Source organism: Cydia strobilella, chromosome 15 (assembly GCF_947568885.1).
Source record: "Cydia strobilella chromosome 15, ilCydStro3.1, whole genome shotgun sequence".
NCBI classification, from domain to species: Eukaryota; Metazoa; Arthropoda; class Insecta; order Lepidoptera; family Tortricidae; genus Cydia; species Cydia strobilella.
In genome coordinates this window covers 16473277-16492373 of record NC_086055.1, presented here as the reverse complement: position 1 = coordinate 16492373, position 19097 = coordinate 16473277, and the positions used below count along the sequence as shown (strand labels likewise).

Sequence of the window (19097 nt, the reverse complement as noted above, 5' to 3'; positions counted from 1 at the left end):
TACCTATAGACAAAATGGCAATGTGGTATTTTTAGTAAATAAGTTTTACAGCTGCAGACGCTCTAATCCTTTCCAATCTATTCTAAATTGCTGCAGTAAAAACACAGCACTTTCAATTTTAAACTAGGCCCAATAAATCATAACTTAATCCTTTTTTAGAATATCGACTACCTTTTGGGCTCTATAGGGAACATTGCGATCCTTTTGTCGCAGGCTTTTGCAAGGCCCGTTATTCTACCCATTGTCCTTTACGATGGACAATGACGGTTGCAACTTTTACCTAATCCTTTTCGAAGAACTTTCTTCAAGGTGGAGCGATGCAAATCAGATTTTGCAAATTGCATGGTTTTACCGATATGTAATAAGTTTAAATATTTAAGAAAAGTAAGTTCTTAATTTTTTAAATACCTAGTACTTATTTGAAATGTTGGAGCAGATAAGAATAGTGAACATGGTGTTAAATATAAAATAAAGCTATGAAAACGGATTATATCGCGTATATTGAATTTAAAATACATCCCGACGTTTCTAACCCTTTACAGCGCTTTTTAACGCTGTAAAGGGTTCGAAACGTCGGGATTTATTATAACTTCGATATACGCGATATAATCCGTTTTCATAGTTTTATTTCATGAGTAACTATCGCGGTAACCGAAGACAATATTATAGTGTTAAATAACTTATAAATTACAAAATTTGAATATCAAACATCAATGCGTCGATAGGTAGGTACAGTCACCTGCAATAATATGTTATTCTTCAAAGGCCGCAAAAATATGTGATACGCTCTTATGGCTCAACAAATAAGACCGTGTCAGATATTATCAGGTGCCTGTACCTATGAAATAAAATTAGAAAATAATAATAATATAGATCTTAACTTAATCCTAAATAAAATTAAGGTTTATCATTTTACGGACCGTTTAAACTGTTAAAAGGTTGACTCACGCTAGACCGGGCCGGGGCCGGGCCGGAGCTTCGGCGCTTCGTTTTCTATGGAAAGCACCTCGTGATCACCGATCAGCCGTCATAGAAAATGACATGTCAGACGCCTCGGTCCGGTCTAGTGTGAGTTTTTTACATTTTTAGGACGCAAGTGTTCTTATAACTGTTAAACCTAACCCTTCAGCCGAAAGCTGAAAACCGTCCCGTCATTGCAAACATTGAATCCCTACATAATAACGGGCCCATCGTGTAAAGGATCGAATTACGGAACTGTTTCACACAGCTGCACCACACTTCACAGGATAACAGTCACTATGCCACATGTCATAAATGTCATTTATAAATGACAAGGAACGCGGAAAGATAGCCAAATCCCCCGCGTGTCACGCGCCTGTCATTTGCGAACCCGTCCAGTGCAACACTTGCCCAAGCGGGCAAAAAATGCATTCATGATATTTGTGCCATATTTTGCCGCATTATGTGGGAATGATTTTCGAATTTCTTTTGCCGTTCTCATGGTTCTGTTTGAGAGTTAGAAACTCTTTCGGGCAAGTTTTTTTTGCACTTTGCTCAAATGGAGTTTAGGTTAATACTTATGTTGAAATTGTGTTTCTGCAATTTTACCTATTTATATGTTTTATGATTATTTACTTTTTATTCTACCTATATTAAGAATTAGGTTTTAAGCTTGACAGTTTAATAATTATTATATTCTTCACCTGACTTTTTATAAAGAAATAAATTAAACTAAAGTAACTTTGCACAGACTTGGATAGAACAAAGTGAGAGAATGTCAATGTCTTTGTGTTGTGTGTCGTAAACGTCATATTTTCATAAAAAATTACATTAATGATGACATTTCTACATTTTATCATTGCTAATGCCATGCAGTGTTAGTTTGGTCCAACTTTATCTGTTTGCATTTGTGTAGTCAAAGTTCTCAACAGCTTTTTTTATATTTAGTAGTAGTAGTAGTAGTAGTAAATCACTTTATTGTACAAAACAAAAATTGATAACATGAAATTCATATAAATTTAGGTACAAAGGCGAGCTTATCCCTATAACCACACCATATTTACTACTTACTCCTATTTTAATGATTTGTGATAATCTATTAAAGCTGCCAAAAAGAAAGATTTAAAAAAAGAACTGAAAAACTTGTTTGTGTAACATCATCATTAGTGACCTCATGACCATTTCCGGACAGTGTGTGGCCTTCTATCATTTTGTCAGTACCTTTGTTAGTCTTATAAATGATCAGCCCACTGCATCGTGGGTTCGAATCCCGAGTAAGACGTATTGCGCGTATTGTATGTCAATACACTGAACTGATCATCAATCAAGATGTCAATATGTGTCTAGTATAAATAATAGGTTGACAGAACTATTTGAGTTAACGGTAAACATTTCTATTCGCTTAAGACTATTCAAAGCTTATTCGAATCAAACGAAAAAAATAATATTGAAGCTGAACTGAGTAGGAACTTCGTAAGTATAAAGAGTTTTTTCTTTGTAAAATTAAGTTTTACACACGGGCTCAATGATAATTTGATAATTATTATTTAGCAAGAAGTTTAGGATTGATTTCTTATTTTAATATTATTATTTTGTTATATTATTACCTACTTAGTTTCGTTATTATTTTGATATATTTGTAGCACGTAGCCATTACATGGAACATATCTACATACTTCTAATACTAACAATTTTATGAACAGCCAGTCTGAAATAAATTAATTGAAATATTTCCATCACAATGTGTTGTTGTAAAAAATCTTTAAGTAATATTTTAACCTAATCCTAATCCTTAATCTAACCGTTTAAATTTAACCGCTACCTACGCGATAAATACGAACAAATTAAACCACGCAAACGTCGGCATCGACAACAAGATCATTATACTCATTATTTAACGTAATCCTTTACTTTATCACTTCTAGAAACGTAGACCTGCATTGTTCTACAAAAACTCAATATTACACAATACAAAACAGTTATTTTTAATATCAAAACGCCCGCATCGTTAAATTTGCCTTTTTGAAAGCAAACTCGAAGCTTTAATGAATTCTACTCTAAGATTGTCTATTCAAATTAAAGGAACGCAAATCCTTAAAGAATAACTAAAGGATTATTATATTACTAAAGCGATCCGTCTCACTTCAAACGCCATTTAACATTATGTCCTTTATAATGGACATTCAAGACCACCGTGACGTCATTATTCAAGATGGCGGACGGAAGTCGCGATTTTATTGAACCATCAGTGACAGTTGCGGCTTAGTGTGCTTGGATGACTTTCGTGAATGGTTTGGTCAGTAGGAGTTATTGTAAGTAAGTGATATTCGGATTGAACAGATGTCATATCCTGTTCTGTAATGGTGATGTTCCGCCGGTAGAACTTATTTCAAGCTCGGTTGGACCCATCCTTTTACATTTCATCGTACCCATACTGATAGCGTTACAGTAAATATTTTTTTATCAATCATTTAACGACTTAGTTTTTAATGCAGTTTCGTGTATTCATTCCCCTCCCCTTTCCCCCACTACATTAACTGCATTAACCCCTTAAAACGCAAAAGAAAGCCAAGGTAGTGTGTTCAAGCCTTGTTACATCCAATTATTTTCCTTCGATTGATTCGGGTTTGGAATAAGAAAAATAGAGGCTCAAATGTTATGTTTTATGTTGTTTCTAACCTACATTTACGTAATACCATAAAGTAAACCTAAACGGCAGACCCTAAGTTAACTTGAAAAAGCATATTTTTATTTTATTTTATTTATTTTATTACAATTATAAGCTTACAGTAATACCAAAGCGCCTATAATGCTAACAACAGTATTTAACAATACATAATGAAACACGTGTAATGTTATAACAGTAAATCTGATGCACATTTAAGTTTAAATGAATTCATTACATAATGAATGAGCGTATGTTACAAATCAAAGTGCATGCGCAATGCGCAATGCGCCTTGATGCATCAATGTCATAGTGAAAACTTGTCAAAAAACTGTTTAAGGCCTAGTATGTATTAGTCTATGGTTTAGTATGTGCACTAGTGCTGCACTCTGGCGGCAAAACATTGCAATAATAGTCCCTATTGTATGACGCCGGTCATGATCGTGTGACTTATGTGAAACAAACCCTAAGTTTTTAAACAAATCCGATTTGGACCAAAAAATTGCATCTCTTACATATTTTTCGAAAATTGTCATGTATTGACCTAAGTATATAGGAAATAAAACCCCGTTACATACACCCAAGCCAAAACAAACAGCTTGTACCGCAACGATCGAATTGTGATCAAATAGCCTTTTTGATCGATCGCACGTCAGCGCCACAAAGACATCGGCATTCAAAGGGTTAACAAATAGGCGCGTGACCCGTTTTACAAATTGCAAGGGATTTTGACCGTTTTTCCTTGAGTGTTAGGGGTTTTGAGTGAATAGATATATAATGGCAGATGAATTTGATTTCCGCAAAAAGGACAATGCAACCGTTAATCGGGTGCAAGTTGCATTTATTTTCATTGTTGTGGTTTTGTGATACCGTTTGAATACATACACAATCGTTCCTTATAATTAAAGGTGCGTTATTTGTAACTATGACGGAAGACTGAAGACTATATAAATTAGATTTTACTTACTTACTTCGCTGGCTCAGCGACCCGAAGTGGATACTGGCCTCCGATACTAGGTTTCGCCATTCGTTCCTATCCTGTGCGATCCGACGCCATTCAACCGACTGCGACATTCGGCCGACTGGATGTGTGGAAATTAGATTGTGATTCAATAAATTAAATTACCTAAACAGAGTAGCTTTACGTACAAAATACAAAAATATAAATTATTTATTCTTAGAGAGTGAGTAATAGAAATTATGTTTATGTTACATAAAGTGCGTTACAATCAGCCAGTATTTGGCGTACAAGTTGGTCAAACCAATTGTCAGTAAATAAGAACAAAAAAATTATACTCATGCTTTTCTTTTGGGTGCTAGTACTAGTATAAGACAAAGATAGTATAATTTTCTCTGTCTATGTTTGAAATGAGACATGCAGTCCTTTGACAAACTATATTAATATACAAGTAGATATCTATGTCTGTCTGCCTAGATACCTACTAAATACTCTGACTGAATAATGTTTTTAGAAATTCAGTTAGCAATTAAAAATTAAGTATCATTTTATCGTAAATATTATAACTTTATAAGTCAGTAACACAAGTTTATTAATTCGTGCAGTAACAAAATGCAGCCATGTTTGATGTTTTTACGTAAAAGCCCAGACGACGCAGACGAGACATCACAAACACCGTGCTCTATAATCTATTGTCTATTTATTTGCGAAACTCTATCATGTTTACCCGTTACTTTCCGAAAATAAAACACTTATTGTGTGAACAAGACACCCTTTGTGAGACTTGCAAAAAATTCGCACAAAATATTTGCATACTTCGACTTACCTGTAAGGACTTAAACGTGTAATATTCTAGTGGATATACGCCATTTTAAACATGGAATTTATAATGTCAGGCTAGTTGTAAACTTTCTACAAACTTTCCTCGACTTTTGTCTTTTATTGGATCAATTGTGGAATGCCTAATGTGGCGTGAAACACATTGTCTTGCAAATTGCATAAAATCGTGGAAGTTTCAGTCGCGCAGATGTCGTTGGAAGAACAATGAGGTTATTACGAGTTTAGGAAAAGAAATGATGCAGAAAAAGGCAAAGGGAGGCGGGTATTATGTACCTACTTTGGCCTGAATAAGTAGAGGATGTATTACGAATTACGAAGCACCAGATGGGCTAAGTTGGCGGAGACCGCAGTGTAAGTAAAAACCATCAGTCACTTTCAGTCTGAGATGAAAAAGTGTTATATAAATTAAGCTAATTGCCATTTTAAACCAAAAGGGTACTTATCTTATTGTCGCTTGTCAGTAAGGCGCTATTTCCATATAGCTTCAATTAGAAATCAACCTTATCAACAAGCGACAATGTGGTACTTACCTTTTGGTTGAAAACGTCACATTTTATGGTTTAACTCACTTGCTCATGCACTGTTAGAGCTTGGAAATTGACACCTAGGCCACAGGACACGCTATACATCAAGCTTGCGTTTCTATGTATGAATGACACGTCTGTACACGCGGCATGCCCCATTGTGTGAGTAAGTTGCTTAAAAACAGTACTGAGAGGTCGGCAAAAGCTCGTCAATCTGCTGTCGCGGGGCGTGGTAATTCGAATCGGGGCGGGGCGGTGCGTGGCCGTTCTGTATGATAATACTATTGATTATTCTAGTTATTCTGTGCCTAGGCTCTCCGAAACATGTCACACGCACTAAAAAAATTAAAATGTAATCGACAGTTTAAATTCAAGGTATTATAAATCAACGACAAACGAGATTAAAGTTATGTTCCTGTGTCTACTTCAAGTCGATAATGTACGAGAGCTAGGTAATTAATTATCTATTTTGTATACTTAACAAAAAAACCGTCCAAGTGCGAGTCGGACTCGCGCACGAAGGGTTCCGTACCATTAAGCAAAAAACGGCAAAAAAATCACGTTTGTTGTATGGGAGCCCCATTTAAATATTTATATTATTCTGTTTTTAGTATTTGTTGTTCTAGAGGCAACAGAAATACATCATCTGTGAAAGTTTCAACTGTATAGCAATCACGGTTCATGAGATACAGCCTGGTGACAGACGGACAGCGCAGTCTTAATAATAGGGTCCCGTTTTTACCCTTTGGGTACGGAATCCTAAAAAGGTCTCATTGCTTATTTTAGAAATGAATAAAACTAAGTACACTTTTTTATGTCGCACTACATACACTATGTTTTCATGCTTCCATATAAAATTTTACGTTTTAAAACAATATCGGAACTAGATGGACCCGGGTATGTCCTTAAACTACGTCCAAAAGAGAGGTATGGGCACTGTGAATGACATCTCGCTTTGTGTGGTAGGGCACAGGACAGCGGATGTCATTCCAGATCTAGAGCAGAGCCCAACTGGGGAGGTACCTCCACCTTACAGAAAACCGCAGCCAAATAACAGACCCTACTAATAGTGTTGTGTTCCTGCCGGTGAGTAAGGTTGCCAGAGCTCGAGGGAGAGGAATGTTAGAATCGGCAACGCGCATGTAACTCCTCTGGAGTTGCAGGCGTACATAGGCTACGGAGACTGCTTAACATCAGGCGGGCTGTATGCTTGTTTGCCACCGACGTAGTATTAAAAAAAATAGATAAGTTACATCCAACCTTTTCATATACAGTCAAGCTTCATAGAGTTAAACCAAGAAAAATCTACAACGATTTTGATAGCATTTTTATTTTATGGCCTGGTTACTAGTCCTTTAAGCCACATTTTGATAGCACACGCAGTGAAAGTGTTATTTATACGTCATAATTTCATAGAAGTTTGACGTTTAAAATAACACTTGCACTGCGTGTACTATCAAAATCGTTGCAGATATTTCTTGGTGCTCTAGCTAACTTTTTAGGGAATATTTGGTAGCTTTCTCAAAAGTAATATCCGGTTTAAAGTCAAACTAGGTTGCTTTTCCAAGGCACGTGGGCACGTGGCTACGAGCTACGTGCTCGACACGGCCCGGGAGAAAACACAGGAAAAGCATAAAAAAATCAAAAAATAAATTGCATTGGCAACCTGGATGTTGCGTGGCTAGAATTTTGAGATTATGCTATTTGATTTTTTTTCTTACAATTTTCTTCTTTTCTTATAAGTTAAAGCTTGTTTTGTTGTTAGGAAATGTTAAAACGAATTTAAGTAAATGAATTTAAGTTTATTTTAAATGAGTTTAGGTATGTATAAGTAAATAATGTGCATAGATTACTAGGTATGGTACCTACCAAAAAAAAACTCTAATTCTCCTTTTTAAGAGTCTTCAATTGCCATAAATCACATGTCTGTCTGTCCCTATGTATGATTATATCTTTAAAACTACGCAACGGATTTTGATGCAGTTTTTTTTTGATAGAGAGGAAGGTTTATATGCATAATACATCAGCATTGCACCCGTGCGAAGCCGGGGCGGGTCGCTAGTTAAGAGATAAAAAAAAACCGGTCAAGTGCAAGTCGGACTCGCGTTCCAAGGGTTCCGTATATTACACAATTTAAACAATGTATTTTGTATGTGAAACGTGAGTGAAATGTCTTTAAAAAACCCGTAGGGGTCGGATCAAAAACTAAGTAATTGAGTCCGACTCACGCTTGACTGCGATTTTTAATAGGTTTTCCTGTAATCTATAGGTAAATATCTATATTGTTTATTTTTTTCAAAATTTAAGGCCCAGTAGTTTCGGAGATAAAGGGGGGGGATGGTCATTTTTTGCCTATTTTCTTGAATAACTTCTAAATTATTCATCCTAAAATTTATAAAAAAAAATATTTGAGATTCTCACAACGAGCTCTTTCATTTGATGTATAACACGATATAGTTTAAAAACTTTATTTTTTTATTTTTTCATTTACCCCCTAAAAGTGGCCTCCATGTTTAAAATTCATTTGTTTTCGTTACATGTCCGTCTTAGGGTCACAAACGTACATATGTTTACCAAATTTCAACTTAATTGGTCCAGTAGTTTCGGAGAAAATAGGCTGTGACAGACGGACAGACAGACAGACAGACGCACGAGTGATCCTATAAGGGTTCCGTTTTTTCCTTTTGAGGTACGGAACCCTAAAAGTACCTATCTATACAATACAATGCAAATACCTTTAATGCACCTCAGTAAAAGAAAACAATACAAAAAAAAGAGAAACAAGTAAGGTCAACAACAAGCGGTCTTATCGCTAAAAAGCGATCTCTTCCAGACAACCTTTATCTATGTATTAGGACTTATTAGGTATCTCTATAGGGGTGAAAAAGGGACTAATTTTCATTGAAGTAACTTATGCTAACTAACATTAGTCTTCGGTTACCGCGATAGTTACTCATGAAATAAAGCTACGAAAAACGGATTACCCGTTGACCACGAACACTGTAAAGGGTTCGAAACGTCGGGATGTATTATGAATTCAATATACGCGATATAACCCGTTTTAAATAGTTTTATTTTATGCTAACTAGTACATTATTTACTTGAAATAAACCTGCGTTCATGTTACTTATTCATAGGTCTTCAACAGTTTCCATTGATCAGGTAAAATAAAACTGCGCGAAAAACATTCATTGCCGATTTTTAATCCCTCCGTAATCTGCTCTGATATTGTTTATCTATGCCAATCTATTGTCTCTGGTTACGCCACTACCTTCGGATTACAAATACTGTTACTTCGTGGGCTTTAACAAGTATTTCTATCTGTTTACGGCAGATTATAAAGAATTTGGCAAATGATGAGGGCCGGGTGTCTTTGAATTTAGATCGCGAGTTAACATCTGTTGTCTTAACCTAATCTTTTAGGCATTGTGGAGCCATAAACTTGGGGCATAAAGCATTTTGTCAGCTCTGTCGGTACAAGACAATGGATCTGAATGATTAAAATTATATTTTTTACCGCGAAACAGTATATTTTCCCTCCGTAGGAATTTCCCGTTGAAATATCGTAGACAGACATGCATAGCGGATAAAAAGGAAACTTATGTACGTACCTAGGTAATAATATAATCAACTAGCGACCCGCCCCGGCTCCGCACGGGTTACCGGCAAGCTCGGCCGAATTGCACCTTTTCATACAAACGAAGTTCCGCTCGCTACTTGTTGGATTGTAAAGAAACTTTGTACATACAATGACATGAGGTAGATAGACCAGACCAGAGTCTGTAATTAGTTTATATAGCTCCAGTTTATAAAACAAACGAAATAGAGCAAAAACAACTTTTTCCCCTCACTAGCTCGGAAAGTTGTCGTTTATCCTTCAATTGCGGGGGAAAACGCGTTTTATCCACTAGTGGGGAAAGTAATTTGACCTTGGATGAAGCGTGTTTAAGTAGCTTGACAGATAACAAAACGTAAAACGCTCATGATAATGGTTCGTTCGATATTAATTATCATTAAATAAATGGTTTGAGAATCTAATAAAAATACCAAATTTAGCTTTATTTAATGATTTTAAGTCATAAACCTTAAAATTCCATAAGAAACGTTTGTTTTTTTATAATGATGTTAAATATAATTCTGAAGTTGAGTCGATGCAATTTCAAAACGCATCGTTGACATTTCATACATCAGAAATGTCAACATTGTCAACAATTTTTTTTACTTAAAACCTTTTCTCACCGACTCGCGTAAAAATACACAACTTCCAGAGTTTTCTGTTATAATATCGTAAAGAAATGAGTGATTCCAGTGATGAAGATGATCTAACGTGCGGATGTTGCACTTTCCTCGCTACAGTGAGGTGAAAAGTTTTGTGTTACACACGGGCGCAAATGTATTTTACTTCTCGTGTGTTGAAACACTCGCTACGCTCAGGATTCTATTTTAGAACCACTCGCTTCGCTCGTGGTTCACCTATAGAATCCTTTCGCTTGCTCGTGTTTCAATTCTACACTCGCGGGTAAAATACAACTTTGCACCCTTGTATAACAAATAACTATTGTATGAAACCCGACACAGGCATTTTTATGCTTACTGGGCGGTTCCATCCCTTTAGATCATTTTGTAGAGCTAATTTATTAAATAAAGAATTTTGTATTTGTATTATTTGTATTTGTATTTGAATTGTACTATTTTCTCCTTGCACTTGCACCATTTTTAAATGTCTGTTTGGCCCGATGGTTGACTGGTCCGCCATTTGTTTATGTTTTGTGCAATAAAGTTTAAACAGAGCAAAAGAGATTAGAATTATAAGTTATATTAACTAGTTTATTTTTATTATTTATTTATTATTTAGTTATTTACTGCAATGTGTGAAAATTTATTTATTTATTTAAATATTTTAAAGTATTGCACGAAAGAACAACTTAATGTACAAAAGGCGAATATTTACTGGGCTGGTAAAGAATGGCATTAACATTATTTACCAGCCCAGTAAATATTTTGAATTTTAACAAAGTTTTGAATTTTAAATTTTTATTCATCATATATTATTATTTTTAGGGTTCCGTACCTCAAAAGGAAAAAACGGAACCCTTATAGGATCACTCGTGCATCTGTCTGTCTGTCTGTCCGTCTGTCACAGCATATTTTCTCCGAAACTACTGGACCAATTTAGTTGAAATTTGGTACACATATGTAAGTTTGTGACCCAAAGACGGACATGTAACGTTATCAAATAATTTTAAACATGAGGGCCAGTTTTGGGGGGTAAATGAGAAAATGAAAAAATTTAAAATTTTAAACTATATCGTGTTATATATCAAATGAAAGAGCTCATTGTGAGAATCTCAAATATATTTTTTTTTTATAATTTTAGGATAAACAATTTAGAAGTTATTCAAGAAAATAGGCAAAAAATTACCATTCCCCCTTTATCTCCGAAACTACTGGTTCTAAAATTTAAAAAAAATACACAAAATAGATCTTTACTTATAGATTACAGGAAAACCTATTAGAAATTGCAGTCAAGCGTGAGTCGGACTTAATTGCTTAGTTTTTGATCCGTCCCCTACGGGTTTTTCAGACATTTCAGTAACGTTTCACATAAAAAATACATTGTTTAAATTGTGTAATGTACGGAACACGGAACTTGTTACGCGAGTCCGACTCGCACTTGGCCGGTTTTTTAGCCTCCAGTCGCCCACTGCTGAGCTAAGCATAGGCCTCGCTTCGTGTAATACCGTATTACGGGATAGTGGCGTATTAGTAATATGCCACTTATCCCGTTTTACAATAGGATAGGTATGCTAGGCAACAAAAATACGTCGCCGGGAATTCATGCCTTTTCAGCATGTTCATCTATGCATAAGAGCTTGTATAGATTAGCTACCTACCTCTTCTCAAGTTTTTGTCTGTCTGTCATAGGCGACGCGACACGGTGGTCTCTGATTGTACAAGGATATTGTACAATTTGCGGATTATCCCGCTTTCGAGACCTCTTTGATGTTCTTAACATGCTAAACAGAACCTTATTTGCATGATCTTAAAGATTTTTATACAAAATAACAAAAGGAATAAAGGTAAAAACGCAATTCCTTTTTCAAAAGTGTCGAGACAGTGATTGTTTGAATGAATACCAAAGAATATATGAATACACTTGAAAAGCAACAAACAGTTATGTTGCTTTTGGAAGGTTGATTTACTTAGGACTTTCCCAATAGAAGCTTTTTGGATTATGTTCCTACTTGTAACTTTCAATAGTTTGGTTACGTACGGGCGTTGTCTACTGTCACAGTATCATAAATTCATAATCATAATCATAATATCGTTTATTGCACCATGGTAAAAAGTTGTTACAAAAAAATACAGAGTATATAAGTATCACATGGACCCCAGAAGGGTGTTGCAAACATTTTCTTAAGCTAAGTATTAATAAGTTTACTTACGTACTAACTAAAAAAACACCATTATTTATTTATTGTTCTTCGTTGATGAAGTCACTTTAATTATAAATAAAGCATTTAAATAAAATTAAAGACTAGTCAATATAGATTAATATAAGACAACGCTTGCTATGCCATCTTGTGTCAGATAGCGATACTATTATTACGCCAGGAATTTTGATTTTAGTGCCATCTATCGTCAAATAGTAGAACAGAAGATTTAGTACTTTCATTTAATGCGGAAAAAAATACTAGTAATCAACATATCGATAAAAAAATACAATGCACATGTAAAAATATTGGTTTTAAGCATCCTGGTTACTAAATATTTGCGAATTGTCTTCAATATTTTACCCGAAAAGAGGTACTAATTTTCTGTTATGGCAACAACTAGTCAGCCATTTTGGATTTTAGTAGTAAGACGACCGTCCGTCTCAAAAAAACAATTGTTATCAATCTACCTGTTATTTATACACAAATATAACGCGAGTGCAACGTATCAAACCGCCCGACATTCTAGCAACTTCAGCGTCCGGACCGAGTCTCGACCACTGCTCGTCGCGGCGGGCTCGATCAGCTGTCAGGAACCTTTGACGTGTAGAACACAAACAAATTTGTTAACGTGCTATGCTGTTATCATGAACGCCAGTTTTTACGAGCAACTGGGCGGCGTTGCGGGGGTTTTTGAGCAGTGGGGCGCCTGCGAGCGGACGGTGGTCGCCTGTACTTTGGCGCGGCGAGTGCCCGTGCCGGGGCTGAGGCTCCTTCAGAGGGCTGTGGACGCAGCTCTAAGAGACCACGGACCTGATGAGAGACTCGAGAGGGACGCTAACGACGAGACTGTCCTCGTCGGCCTACTTGAAGACGACGACGATGAGGGTAAGTCGAGAAAAGCAACGGCGAAATTTGAATATCAGCCCACTGATTTTCAGTGGGTGTTGTTATTGACTCTAATGCGATGTCTCTGCCCCTTTATAATCTTTTATATCAGTGAAATTATTATAGTTAACGCTCTCACCTGTTACCTAGGTCCTCTTCTTTAGATGGATTTGATAATAATTTGTTACCATGTTGACCTACCCTCAACTGATAATGTTTCATAAAGATTGAACAATAATTATGGTATTTTGATTCCTTATGTACCATAAAACATGCAGGGTGTTGATTAGTAGTATCTTTATTACTCATATCTAATAAAAAAGATTCTTATATTTGTGGGGTCACTGCCAATAAGGATGGGCGGGATACTGTAAACCTGTAAAGTGTAAAATTCAAGATATTCTGATCTTTACTTTGATCAAATTCAATCCTTCAAATGAAATGCAATATTAAAGTTTGTACCTTCATGTATACATTATTTAATTTAAATGTTAATATATTTTCCTTTTTTATTGTGGGACGTACCACATTATTACAATCTATATATTGTATATACAGATGTCAATCACAATGAAAAAATCAATGATGTGGGTTGTGGGTCAAATCCAAGGATGTGGGTTCGAGTCCCACGTTGACCAGAGTTGATCATCGTTGATTTTTTCATTGTGATTGACATCTGTATATACAATATATACATTATTTAATTTCCTGTATGACTCACACACTGCAATAAACTGCTTGGTCAATCTTTCTAAATGCTAATGTGTTGTTTCCAAGCAAAATATAACTTGTTTTTGATTGTCAATAACTACTTACTTACTTACTGCTCCGAAGAGTTAAAAATCACCTTTATAATGATTATTGATAAACTAACCTAATGTCCTTCCCTGGGGCCTCAAGCTATCTCCATACCAAATTTCATCAAAATCAGTGGTTTAAACGTGAACAGGTTGCAGACAGACAGTTACTTTTCCATTTATATTAATAGTCAGAGATTGACAATGTAGTGTATCATTAGCTTGAAAATATCACAAATTAAGTTTTTCTGAATAGATCCTTGTGTTTTGGTATAAATCATGACTTTTGGCTCTAGGTATAGGAATCTAATTGGATTCCAACTAAACCTTTAAAAGTCAAGATTTAAAAAATACATGATTCAAGCCTCATCCTTATGAAGTCCTAAGAATTCTGCATAAGAAAAAACCGGACAAGTGCGAGTCGGATTTGCCCACCGAGGATTCAGTACTTTTTTGTGTTTGTTGTTATAGCGGCAACAGAAATACATCATCTGTGAAAATTTCAACTGTCTATATATGTATCACGGTTAAATAAATGCATTGCCGTTGCCAGGTAGGTTTTGGGATTATACTTAGCAACTTTTACTATGGGACCGACCACGAAATCGCGAAAAAAAAATTTACCCTCCCATAGAAAACGAACCAGCCAAAATGTATGAAACAGCCAAATTATTTTTCGCGATTTCGGGGTTGGTCACATAGTAAAAGTTGCTCAGTATCATCCCAAAACCTCCCTGGCAACGGGAATGCACTTACTTTTTAGCCACTGTATGTGTATTACTACTATTTTCACAAATAAATAAGTTGCAACAAGCAAAACATTACCTATTTGATTAGATGGTGATAAATCAGGACTCTTTCATAATGACTTCAGGATGACTAACTAACTAACTCCGCTGGCTCAGCGACCCGAAGTGAGTCTTGGCCTCCGATACGAGTTGGCGCCAACACGCCCTGTTTTGTGCGATCTCCCAGTTTTCTGCTTGCAGGGTGCGTAGATCTTTCTCGACTTGGTCTCTCCAGCGGTACTTAGGACGAGCAGCGCGTCGACCTATGTGGCGTCCAACGTAGGCCCTTTTGGCTGCCCTATCGCCTGTCATTCTCACTTCAGGATGACATCATCAATATTATTGTTTCCTTGCCTTGCTACTAATTACTGAGCATTACAGATGTAAATTGTTGTTTGCAAGTCTAGATGAATATATTGCATCATTCTTGTTCGCTTATTGGTTTTTCATGATTTGAGAATTGTATGCAAAACTGCACATAATTATGAATCACAAATTTTGAAGGTAAAGAGGAGGATAAACAATTCTTTTTAAGTATTTACAGTAACTTATTCTAATGTATACTAAGCCTTTACTAAGTCTTTTTCTGAGTGTTAACTTAATGTTTAAATTAATATATTATATAATAATGCATGATGTGATTGCTGATTGTATTTAAGTGGGGGATCAATAAAAAAATGTGCCCTTTTAGTATGTTAATTCTAGTATGTAAATTGTATCTTATGTTGGTGATTTTATTAAACAAATAAACAAGTAAGCAGCAGAAGTGGCTCACAGGGCCTGGTGTCCAAAATTACCTGCACACACTAAGGGCCCGTTGCACCAACTACAGTTAACAGACTGGTCAACGTCACACAGCAAAGATCTATGAAACTTCCCATACAATAAAATTTAGCAACCAACCCTAAATCATAGGGAACGTTGTGCTTGAGAGCACTTTGATCACCTTCCCTGCTTAGCTACTTTTGCTTGACTGTATGAAGGTAGGTTGAAAAGTTCTCAGAATAAGGGGTAAAATTTAAATCAAAAGTACTTACTGTGCGATTGTTTGTTACCTAGGGGCTCTGTAGAGTCTGTAGACCTCGCCAGTCTTTGCGTAACTCAAAATTGAATAATGCGATGACACCGCCATTTAAAAATAACCGGACAAGTGCGAGTCGGACTCGCCCACCAAGGGTTTCGTACTTTTTAGTATTTGTTGTTATAACGGCAACAGAAATACAGTGGAAATACATCATCTGTGAAAAGTTCAACTGTCTGGCTATCACATTAGTTATTCCAAAGAGGATATAATAGGATAGAGTGGTACTGTCATAATAAATTTTGTAACCACAGTAATTTCACTGCCATCTATCGACACACGATTAAAACTATAAATAAAAAAATAAAAAAATTGTTTATATATGGATGGATAAATGAATTTTTTTATTTGCTACATTTGCATTAATAATTTTTATATGATTTTGACCCATGTTCTTTCACTGATATGCGTTAAAATTGTTAAATAACAAACGAAACCGCCAACGCCATCTATATGACAGTAGGCCAAAGCTAGTGGCGCCCTCTGATCGAGAATCAAATTTTCTTGATTTTCGAGGCACGTTTTGTCCTTAGACTGTATCCATCTATTAAGGAGTTATATCTATCTTTGGTTATTCTGTGCCTGTGCGAAGCCTGTAATAGTACTACTCGCTAGTACAATTATAATTATCGAACCGCGCTCAAAATTTGACAAGAATGCGTTGAGAAATGTACCTGTACAGTAGAACAGGGGGACAGAAAGCATTTATTATTATTATTGTCATTACATTGCAGGCGAATGCCTCCGTCGTCTGCTGACGCTACTCCCGCTCCTGCGGACAGACAACGCAGCCGCTAAGGACCTCTACGTGTCGGCGGCGCCACGGCTGGTGCAGCGGTGTGTGGACTCACGGCGGCCTCCTGAACTGTGTTTACAGTTGTTAAGATATTTGTTGGTGCATCCCGCGCTCACAGCTATGGATCAGAGGTATAGTTCCTATTCCTATCTAATATTGAAGTCTTGACAAATTGTATGAAAAATTGAGCCAGTGATAGTTCTCTTCTTCGCTTTTAGTTCACTTGTAGAAAGCGAAAAGTAGAAAATATATCCAAAACACCACCGTTAAATTCCAATGTGTATCTGTAACTTTTTTTTTGTAGTGTATTTTATTATCATTTTAAACGTCACAATTTCATAAGTTTTATTTATTTATCACAAAGTACACAACAATTTTCTTACAATTATACTCCTCGCCAAACTGGGATTGCAGTTTGTTGGGGAGAGTTTGAAGTTTATGATAACACTTCCACACTGTGTGCTATCAAACACAGTACAGAGTTAGCCTGACTACTCTCTATTAGCTTACTATTTGCTTTTAATTTCAGAACACTAACACAATGGCTCCGCTATCTAGAAAATCACATGTCGGGCGCCCGACCAGACTCCGTTTGGCAACAGCCCAGCCTCCCCGAACACAACATATGGGGCGCATCCACCTTTCGGCGCACCATCGGCAAAAACGTTGACTTTAGACACCTCACCGACCCCATAGAATTGACCTTCTCTACAGATTTACTACAAGAATCCTTCTCAAAGAACGGCAGAGATGTAGACATAAGTTTAGAAGGAGATAGGCTAAACTTTGACGCTTGCATATCGCAGCCAAAATCCCAAAGATCGAGCAGCTTAACTCCACCTTCAACGAACTTCATACACATGTCTTCGTCTGCTGAAAATTTAGCAGATGAACCCTTCGTTCAAAAACCTAGAAGTTTTTCTTTATCGAGTGAACATAGTTTAGGAATAAGGCCTATGATAATGTATGGGACGACGGGGAGTGAGACGAGACTTGACGATTTGAGGTCTAATAAGTTTACAGAGTTTCCGGGGATGTCTACTGTGGCTCAGTGGTTGAAGAGTTTGAGGCTACATAAATATGTGTGGTTGTTTACTAACATCAGCTATGAGCAGATGATGGCTATAGATGAGGATTATTTGGAGAAATTAGGTGAGTATTCATAATTATAACCCAGATACTAAAACAATGTGATTAACCTAATTGTCAAACCAATTAAGTCATTTTAGTATATTTACCAATTTACCAATACCAATAATTTACCAATTTAGTCATTTCAAATTGCCGTTAAGCGGTGATGGCCGAATGGATATGACGTCCGACTTTCAATCCGGAAGTCACGGGTTCATAACCTGTCTCGTACCAATGAGTTTTTCGGAACTTATGTACGGTATTCATTTGATATTTACCACTAGCTTTTCGGTAAAGGAAAACATCCTGAGAAAACCTGCCATATCTCTGCGAAGAAATTCAAAAGGTGTATGTGAAGCAGGGACCGGACAACCCTTTCCGCGATAAAACCCTTTCAATGGGCAACACTTAAACACGGCTAACACATTGAAAGACTTTCCCTTTTGAACTGCAATCCCATTCATACCTTTGACTAACCCTTACCGAAAAGCTAACCAAAAATAAGACTAGCCCTTAATAAGGGTTACCCTTATCTTTAAGCGCTTTTTATAAAGGTTTCCCTTTGCGTGAAAGAGACAGGATTAGTATATATCTACGGTAGTGTATGAAAAGGAAAGAAAATACTTGCCTAGTCAAAGAACGCCGCCGACGATCGCTCGGATTCGAAGTAATGTGTGCTTTATGAACAAGGTAGACGACTTAAATTAGCACGCTTATATGCTAAAAGGGAAGCCCTTTATAAGGCTAACCCTTATAAGCAATATGCAAGGTGTTGGTGAGCGGATGATAAGGGTTTTGTAAGGGTATTTGGGCTACCGATTACTCAAATGTGGTAGCTTTATATAAGGGTTTTTAAAAGCAAAACAAAGGGTTTCGTCTGGCAAAGGGTATGGTGAGTTAAGCCTTATGCAATACCCTTATAAAACCCCGATAAGGGATAGCGGGCCGGTCCCTGATGTGAAGTCCCCAATCCGCATTGAGCTAGCGTGGGGACTATAGCCCAAGCCCTCTCGCGCATGAGAAGAGGCCTGTGCCCAGCAGTGGGACGTACATATATATTATTATATTATTATTATAAGGACATTCTTACACAAATTGACTAAGTCCCACGGTAAGCTCAAGAAGGCTTGTGATGCGGGTACTCAGTTAACAATATATATAATATATAAATACTTAAATACATAGAAAACATCCATGACTCAGGAACAAATATCTATGCTGATCACACAAGTAAA

At 36.5% G+C, this 19097-nt stretch overlaps 1 protein-coding gene across 1 annotated transcript in view; it reads left to right on the top strand.

The window, feature by feature from the left end:
- The first annotated feature begins 12742 nt into the window (after positions 1–12742).
- The window catches only part of LOC134747630 (protein Smaug), a 43828-nt gene continuing 37473 nt past the window's right edge, over positions 12743–19097 (top strand). The window contains exons 1-3 of the mRNA XM_063682235.1: positions 12743–13269; positions 16670–16862; positions 17261–17883. Of these exons, the coding sequence (XP_063538305.1) occupies positions 12771–13269; positions 16670–16862; positions 17261–17883 (1315 nt within the window). The 5' untranslated portion in view covers positions 12743–12770. The remainder of the gene's footprint in view (positions 13270–16669; positions 16863–17260; positions 17884–19097) is intronic.